The sequence below is a fragment of the Corylus avellana genome, chromosome ca3 (assembly GCF_901000735.1).
Source record: "Corylus avellana chromosome ca3, CavTom2PMs-1.0".
NCBI classification, from domain to species: domain Eukaryota; kingdom Viridiplantae; phylum Streptophyta; class Magnoliopsida; order Fagales; family Betulaceae; genus Corylus; species Corylus avellana.
Window position 1 is genome coordinate 36,388,450 of NC_081543.1, and position 9,638 is coordinate 36,398,087.

Consider the following 9,638-nt stretch of genomic DNA (forward strand, 5'->3'; position numbering starts at 1 on the left):
CTGATCATAAGATTATTTTCCTTCTGTTTTATATTTTTTGCTGCATTAAGTAATTCAGGTTTTGTTTAGTTTTTGGGGCTTTTGGTATAAGAAATTATTGTGGGAATATTTTATATTCTATGTTATTTCTTTCCTTGTTAGATTTAATCAATGACCTCTCTAAAATTTCTCCAAATTTTAAGTAAAAGATCTATTTTTTTTTTCTAGTTTAATTAACTAACAGCTATACAAAAGTACCAAATGAAATAATGAACCCTCTAAATTTTACTCTATTCAATTTAAATATAATACTTCTTATATCATACTCAATACAATGTAATCCTAATTAAGTGCTTCCTCTCTCTCTCTCTCTCTCTCTCTCCTCTCTCATCTCTGCTTTCTCTCTTTATTTCAATATATTTAACATGAAGAAATGGAATTGAAAACAAACCAAAAATACAAAGTCCAAGAAATGAAAAATGATTATTTGGCGGGCGGGAAGCGTTGGTGACATCGCAATTGTGACTACCCAATCAAACAACCAAGTAGAAAGTTATAACCTTTTGAAGTTTTAGGATTTTTTTTTTATTATTATTATTATTATTTTATGCCAAACAAAAGGTTTCACGTCTCCAAATGTTAGCTTAATCAGCGGAGGATCATGTCTCATAAAGTAGATGTTATTAGTTTGAATCCTACTTCCCTATTTTCCTTCCATTATGCCAACATGTCAAAAAAAAAAAATGCTCTATTTATTTTTAAAAGAGGGTAAAGATGTTGTCCCTCAAACGTCATTAGCCCCATTGTCGATATATAATTTTAGATTATGTTAGGATTTCGTAGTAGATTGATAATGTGGCAAGACAATGATTTTCTACGTGAAATGAGTGATTTAAAGAAAAATATGGGATAGATTACCCTAGGAATATTCCTGGGATTCTGAAAAAAGTATGAATTGAAACTATCAAAAAAAAAAAAAAAAAGGCAAAAGAAGAAAACAAAATAGAAGAGAGACATAGCCATATTGTTTTCAAAAATAAAAAACGAAAAAGTGGAAAACAAAATAAAAGAAGAGGGACGTAAGCCATATTGTTTTTGCTTTAATTTCTTTTTATATATATATATGTTTTCGTCATTTCATCGTACAAGCATGTTTATGCTCTGTCAACTAAAGGTTGTCTTTCGATGTAGTCGGCAACCTGATGACAAAAAACAAACAATAAATAGTAAGAAATTAGTGGCTGAGAAGTGAGGAGGGCAAAACAACAAACTAGCTGAGGCCTGAGGGAGCCAACACACTCTATTCAATGAAGTCCACGTGATCTGATGTCCCAAAAGAAGAGCATAAATGTACAAATGACCAACGGTCATGCTCAATTCACTTGTCGTCTTCTGCTTCTTGTCCCCCATTCATCATTCACTGCAACGCTTTCAACTTTTTTTGGTTTCTAGCAGATATTCCTCAACAGCTAGCAGAAGAGGAAAGATAGAGAACTGGCTAATGGCTATGGAGGTTGATATATATATAACTTATTCTACAAAGACTGAAGAATACAACGAGTTTTACGATAAAAATTTTTTGAATAGTTTTACGAACAAAACCTCAATTTTCTAAGGCAACCTCACACCGGCGGCCATTAAATATAGGTGGATTAATGGCATGCACGTTTCAACTTCCACACCTGTCCACGTACAAGCGATCAAGTCGACCAACAAGAATAATACATTGAGTCTAAAACAAGTACAAGAGATCACATGTAATAATTTGATTGTCAGTAAGGTAACTGTCTGAAGTTCAAAACATGCAAATTAATTAATTAATTAATTAAAAGAACTCTCTATATTAATTCTCCACTTCATCTTCATGATGAGTACTACTATAGCTTACTAGTAAATTAAAAGTAAATACAATATCCTTCAAATTCATATGATCATAAGAGAAACCTTGAGAGCCCTACTTTGTCTCCGGTAGCCTCAACATCCTTTCGCACTTGCTGTTGATACTCTCTGAAGCTGAAGTGTTTGTACACAGCCGGCAGCAACCTCTTTGTACTGCAGCAGCTTTGTATCACCGCGTCACTGGAGGGGCAGTAGAAATACGCCACAGAAAACCTTTCAACCTCTTCACTGGAAACCACTCTGTGTTTGATGCTCTTGAAGACATCATTGCTCAACGCCTGCGTCACCGAATATGCTCTCTCTCAACATGGATCTTTATATATATATATATATATATATATATATATATATATACAAATACAAACAAAGGTATGTACCAAATGATCCATCTTTACATTTAAATATTCCAACCATGCTGTCTTGTTCTTGAGACTATTCAGTATCCTGTATCATCCTATTCCTCATTGTCACATCACTTGTCCATTTTCGTGCGTCTTTCTAGCTTTATTATGAGTGGAAAAATATGACATCACTAATGTGTTTAGTGGGTTTAATTTCTCCCATGATTTGCCCTTAGATCTTTCTTTTGAATAAAATTGTTTCCTTAATTTACTAAAAATATATAACTTAATTAAGCATGATTAATATACATAATTAAGATTATGTTACCTGAAATAAGTCACCAATATTGATAACTAAAGCTTGTGGATTTGGTTTGACACGAAACCATTTTCCATCTTTCAACAATTGCAATCCTCCAACGTGGTCTTGATACAAAATTGTAAGGAAACTGCTGTCGGTGTGAGGCATCAAGCCAAAGGCCTTGGAGGGAAATGGACAGGGAGGATATCTGTTCAGTCGAAGATAGCTGGTGTTTGGTGGGCAGTTCTCTTGGAAATATGTAGATTTGATGCCTAAAATCTGTGATAGAATTTCAGCTAAGCTTTGAGCCAGAGAGGCAGCTACTGCCACGAATGCTTCAATGGTTGATCTGAACAAAAAAGGAAAATAAGAAAATATAGTGAGACAAAGATTTTTTTTTTCTTTTTTCTTTTTAATCGTAATATTGAAGAAATAGATCCTTACACTAAGTATATTGAATTAATGATGCTAGCTGGACAGATAATATTAGTGCAAGAATCGGCAAATGTTGAGTTGTCATATCCTGAATTAATAGCGACAAATATTTTAATAATGATGAGCACAATAATTGCAAGAATTGGCAGAATTACGCACAATTAGGTCAATGTTGTACAATGTGCAGTAAATTGTACATAACTTTGGTAAGTATTAGAATCGCATATAAGACCATAATCTGAAATGTTCTTTTCCGGTGTGCACTATTTTTAGCAGAATCCTTATTTTAATTTGCCGTTTGATTTTATGTATAATTCAGTTTTCCTCAATTATTTAAGCCCGACTTGTGGGCTTAGTTCAGTACTTCGATTTCAGAATAATATTTCAGTAGAGTAATCCTTTGTTTCCTTAGAGCAGCTAGGGCTTTTCTCTACCCTATTAGTTGTTTTTCTCCTTTCTGAATTCCCTAACATGACTTCAATTCATAGTTTCAGGCTACTAGCCTACGCTATCCACCGCCACCTCACTTGGCCATCGATTGACCACTATCTGCGATCACTATCTTGTCTTTTTTCCAATGAAGTAAATCGAATGAAATTCCCCTTGTAGTTCTCTTTAACTCACTCTCTTTGCTCACCCAGCCGGGCCAGCCTCATAGCATTGAAGCTGCAAATTTAAGTTCTCTCACTTTCTGTTCACACCCCCAAAAAATCACTGGTGGAGCCAGGGGGCATATGCGCCCTCTCAACCCCAATTTTTTTTTTTTTTTTTTTTCATATGGGAAATGGGACAAGGAAATTATACCTTAATAGTTGAGTTGAGTTTAGCATGTTAACAATCGATGCATATTACATATATATATATAAAAAAATAAAACCTAAACTCATAAATTAACTATGTTGCGATTTGGTGATTTCAAATTTGTGATTTGCAAATTCAATCAGCCAAATTTCTCTTCTTCAAGCCATTAAACAATTCAAATGAAGTGTTAAATTATTTTTTCTGAGAGGTACGTAATCAATTTTTTACACTAATTTATTATTAAATAACAAAATGTCTATTTACACTTTTATATTTAAATTGGTCAATATAGATTAATTGTTTATGAATATAAAGAGCAAAAATAAATTATAATTTACATTTATATGTTTTAAACAATAATTAATTATTTATTTATTTATTTTGTTAACTATATTTTTTTAATATAGTTATTAAATAACAACCTAGTTTAGAGGAAAACTCTGTCTATATTTTTAATAAATTTTTGTTCAATTTTATTTTTTAATCTTAACTCCTTTAAACCAAAATCCTAGCTCCGCCAATGGGTCGGAGGTGGCGGCAAGCCACCCCCAACCACCTCTAGGGGCCGCTATCGCTGAGTCACTATAATACCCCGATAAACTGGGGTATTACAATAACCCTGCCAGGCTGGGGTAATTGCCAGTTTAGCCAGTTTAACCACCAGATGGTTAAATTGGGGTAATTGCAAGTAAACCTGCTAGGCTGGTCAATGCCAGTTTTAGAGGTGTTACAGTCACCCTCTTCTTCTTCTTTTAATTAAAAAAAAGCTAATTTTTTAATTTTTTTAGTTTTAATTCTTATATATTTATATTTATATAATTTTTATTAAGAATGACATGTGTCATCATTTTATTGGCACTGACTTGGCACACTAACGGAATTCGTTAAGTGTTTTAATGGAATTTGACTGTAGAAAATAATTTTTTTTTTTTGCATATCTCAAGGACCTCTAAATTCATTTTGATATCACATAAAAAATCATAGATAATTGTAAATCAGGTAAACCAATAGGACTAATTTTGCATTTTTTACTTTTATTTTTATTAATATTTTGGAACAAAAATGTTGTAGAGGTTCATGAAGTTTAACATTTTATGAAATCACTCTATAGGGTTTAAATTTATTAAATGACTCTTTAAACTATGCTCTGCTATCAAATCGCTCATTCTATATACCTGTTGTTAAGGTTTTTAAAAAAAACTGTGACGCATAGACGTAAGATCACATGAGATCAAATAAAATAGCTCCATATGTACAGAAATGTCACTTCAACTTCACACGTGACAAAATAAAAAATGAAAAACCAAATAGCAAATAAATAAATAAAACAAAAAATTAATTGAAAAAAAAAGGCACCACTCCACCCAAAAAGTGATGAGGTGGTCATTACCTCATCACCCCTATGCTAGGGTAGATGGGCAGTCCCACTGGAAGAGGGCAATGGTGGGTCGCCCCACACAGCAACGAAGGAGGGGGTAGGGCACCCCTCCACCAATGAGCATTGGTGGGTAAGATCACCCCTTCCCCCACCTCCCGGGTGGAGGGTGTGCGTGAGGTCAAGGTTGCCCCCTACCTCTGGTACGGTTGCCCCATTCGCCCTTATTTGTTGGTGGGTGGGGCACTCCTCCGCCAATGAATGTGGGTGGGCAAGATGACCACACCCCATCCCCCCAATTCATTGGCGGGTAAAAGGTGCATGTGAGGCCTGGGTGAAGGGAGCAATATGCACCCCACCACTTTTGTTGGTGGGAGGGTGGTGGGGTGACCACCCATCCACCTCATTTGTTTTTTATTTTTTCTAAGTTTTGTGGTTTGGTCATGTGTCAAGTTGAGGTGACATATGCAAATGTGAGCTATTTTATCGGGTTTGACGTGATCTTATGCCTAAGTGTTTCAATTTTCATTAAAATCCATAATGGCAAGTGTACATAGAAAGCTATTTAATAATGAAATATGCCTTAATAATGATTTGATAGAAGGTTAAATGCTAAGGACTTCTAGAGTATTCTTCCATGATATTTTTTGACCTTTGATTGGTCGTTATTCACCAGAGTCATTGCTCAGTAGAGGTGAAAAGGCGGTTACTGCTAATCGTAACCGCCTAGGCAGTTATTAAATTTCACTAACCGCATCCACTATACGGTTAGCGGTTAGTGGTTAGTAAACATATAACCGTCCGTTATATCTGTTTTTTTTCAAAGTTGGGCCTTTGAGCCAATTTTCAGTTTTGGGCCATTTTTTATTTTTTAATTTTTGTTATATACCACATTGAGCCAAATTGTTCAAAAAAAAGCCCATATTGAAAAATCTAAAATATTTGACCCCAAATTTACATTAATTTACATCTATTTGTTTTTTTTTTTTTTTTTTTAAAAAAAAAAATCCTTAAATGTAAATCATAACTTGTTAAAAATACAAGTTATACTAATAGAAAAAAAGAAGATAATATGATTTTATATATATATATAAAATACATTAATACTTCAATTGTGGTTATAAGTAACTAGGGGCGGAACTACATGGCCCCTTGGAGGGGCCAGCCCCCAAGGAGCCATGTAGTCTCCAAATTTTTTTTTTAAAAAAAAGTACTTCAAATTTTTTAAGAATAAAAATTTTGCCCCTAAATTTTTTAATTTTGCCCTCCCAAACTCTTAATGCTAGTTCCGCCCATGTAAGAAAATTATTATTTAATTCAATGCCAATTATTTAATTTGATACTATATGAATCACATTATCATTGTACATGAATAATACGATTAACTTGATTAAATATTTGAATTGTCATTAAACCATATGATTAAGTATTAATCTTATACATTTATATTATTCAATATGCATATATGTATAATTATAATTTATAACATATATGGACTTATAATTTTATAACATACATTGGAATTAAGTCTCTAGGTACTTAATTATTGTATTAGTATGAATTTGTATACTTATGACTTATGTCATATTATATATGTATAATTTGTTATTATATAATCATATGATGTACAAGTGATCATATGATATAATCATATAAATTATAATGATGATACATTAATACTTTAAATTGTGGTTATAAGTAACACATAGTTTAATCCAATACCAATTACTTAATTTGATATTATCCGAATCACATTATCATTGTACTTGAATAATATAATTAAATTGATTAAGTATTTGAATTGTCATTGAATCATACGATTAAGTATTGATCTTATGCATTTATATTATTCAATATGCATATATGTATAATTATAATTTAGAACATATATGGACTTATAAGTTTATAACATACATTGAAACTAAGTCTTTAAGTACTTAATTATTGTATTAATATGAACTCGTATACTTATGACTTATGTCATATTATATATGTATAATTTGTTATTATATAATCATATGATTTAATGATCAATTGATCATTGATATAATCATATAAATTATAATGATAATATATTAATATTTAAATTGTGATTTAATTATCTAAAAAAAAATTGCGATTTAATGGTCAATTGATCATGTTATAAGTATAAATATGATGATTATTATTATTATTATTTATATAAATATATATTATATAATAAAGGCGATTAGCGATTTTAAAAAACTCAATAACTGCTAATCGCTAAATTTTTTTACTAATCACTTTTAAGATGACTAGCCATTAATACCCGCCTTTTCACCCCTACAATTAAGTCAGTTTCTCAAACCTGTAAAAAGTACAAAGTCTAAACCCACTGAAATTTTCGCTGTTAGGGTGTCATAATTTTAAAAATTTTGATGGTGACCCATATGGACGATAACATCATCATTGCCTTCCTTTCAACTTCGACAGGCGATATATACTATCTCTAATTTTGTTTTTAGGTACAGTATATCTATTTTTCAGGAAGGGGCAGAGATGAACAAGTAGCTAGTGAGATGTAACTGTTTAGTGTACAGCTAGCTGATGTGGTAGGATATATATCCACACCCTTGGATTTTTTTTTTTTCCCACGTCCTACGTCTACAAAAGATAAAATTAAATAAAAATAAATAAAGAGAGGACACAGAATTAGGACTTATGTATATAAGATAATTTTTTAAAAAAAAAAAAAAGAAAAAAGAAAAAAGAAAAGAAGAAAGAAAGAAATAAGACTACTGTTGCATGTAATTAATCTAGGGTTTCTCAACTATGTATGCTGAAGATTAATGAAAATTTAAGAAAACAATGTTCTTGCTATCATAACAATTGCAATGCTTGAGAAGTACTGGATTTCACAAGTCTTTAAACGATAAAATGCGATATATACAATGAATTACCCATAAAGAAGACTAATTAAGATATGCAATGGTCTATTCTATAACAAACAGTGAGCATAAAAGATTGAAAATATATACTATTTAATTGTTAGTGCCCATCTTGATGATCAATATATATTGTGGACATGATTTGGATCCCCATGGTAAGAAACAATAATATTTAATGAAACTTTTGGGTTTACATGCGCAGATATATATACTTCACACCATTAAGCTATATATGATGATGGATCAGGACACGAAACCCTCCTTAATTTCCATATTGTCATATCCTAAAGTACTCATCTTATTTTAAATAATTTTTACCTTATAAATCAATACTTTAATTAAAGTTTTTGATGTATTACCATAAATTAATATAGAAACGACTCAAAAAAAAAAAAAAAAAAAGAAAGGTTTGTAACTTTGTACCTGAGAGTACTCTTGCATTCATCCATTCTTGATATATCTGCGAGAGATAAATGTAAGGCTTCTGACCAAGGGACATGCCTTAGAAAAGTAGCCTTTGAGTTCCCCCAACGGTAACTATTGGCTGATAAGTTCAAAAAGTTGTCTTCAATCTTTTTTTGAAAGGGAAGATGGAAGACCTTCGTCTGCTCATCTTTCAAGATTTTAAGAACCTTTTGAGAAATTCCATGATTCACAACTTGAAAGAAACCCCATTCCCTTGCAGCTTGAGTAATCTGTTTGATGCACTTGTCTCTCTCTGCATTCAATTGACTCAGATCAATCAAGGGTAGATCGCATTCCTCAACTATAAGTGGATTTTCATCTTTTGGTTCACCAAGAGAGGAGTTATGTAAAAGGGTCTTGTAGGTTTCTCCAAATGGAGGTTCCTGATCCATCGATCGGTGCTGTATTCTCAAGCCTGATTATAAGAATAATATATAAAATTATAAAGAAATAAATTGAGTTTATCAAACAATGTTGTAAAGTAATCATAGAAAATCAGTCATGCCATGCATGAATAAGCAACTTGCACCTTCCATAAGTACCGTCTAACTTTTTACTGTCAGAGCTTAATACAGCTATCTCATGTGAGTCGATCTGTCCAATTAATTCAAAGATGTTCTTGTTATATATATTTAAGTAGCTATATGTTGATCTTGTCCACGTTAATTACCCCTGGCCTGCACAAATTGAAATTATTTAGGAGAAATTCTTTCTTGCATTTTAACCTAACAGTTTGCAAGGACAAAGTGAGAAATAAACTTATATTAGTGATCAAGCTGTAAATTCTCAAAATGGTCAAGATAGAGTAGAGTTTTGTTTTCCATATAATATTATTAAGATGATCGATGAAACATGCACGAGAATTAATTAATAAGTGCAGAATGCAATATATTTTGAGTTTCCTCACTTGTGATTATAAATATAAATAGATATACCTGTTTTGCTTGAGTTGTATACTTCGGTCATGAAACTGCAAAAATGATAAAATCTGAAGAAAGAAGAAGAAGAAAGAGGTAAAAAAATTAGCAAAGGATGGAAGAAGGACTACATATTGGCAGTAGTGTAATGCATTAATATAGGATTAGAAAATACAGAAAAACTGAAGTTACCCATGGGAAGAGTTCTGCAAGGAT

The 9,638-nt window shown here is 31.9% G+C and overlaps 2 protein-coding genes across 3 annotated transcripts in view; both read right to left on the reverse strand.

The window, feature by feature from the left end:
- LOC132173916 (uncharacterized) overlaps window positions 1-9,638 on the reverse strand; it is a 46,766-nt gene that overhangs the window by 367 nt on the left and 36,761 nt on the right. The window lies entirely within an intron of this gene.
- Window positions 1,766-8,897, reverse strand: LOC132176248 (gibberellin 2-beta-dioxygenase 8-like). Its single transcript, XM_059588398.1, has 3 exons — window positions 8,464-8,897; window positions 2,548-2,869; window positions 1,766-2,156 (listed from the first exon to the last, which is right to left on the reverse strand). Exons 1-3 carry the CDS (start codon window positions 8,895-8,897, stop codon window positions 1,911-1,913), a joined length of 1,002 nt encoding a protein of 333 aa, XP_059444381.1. The 3' UTR covers window positions 1,766-1,910.

Bases quoted from the DNA above. Each gene is read 5' to 3' on its own strand.
- LOC132176248 (XM_059588398.1), bottom strand. From the start codon at position 8,897: ATGGATCAGGAACCTCCATTTGGAGAAACCTACAAGACCCTTTTACAT. The intron at 2,870-8,463 runs GTACAAAGTTAC...TTTTTTGTTCAG, and splicing joins GAATGCAAGAGTACTCTCAG to ATCAACCATTGAAGCATTCG. The intron at 2,157-2,547 runs GTAACATAATCT...TCGGTGACGCAG, and splicing joins ATATTGGTGACTTATTTCAG to GCGTTGAGCAATGATGTCTT.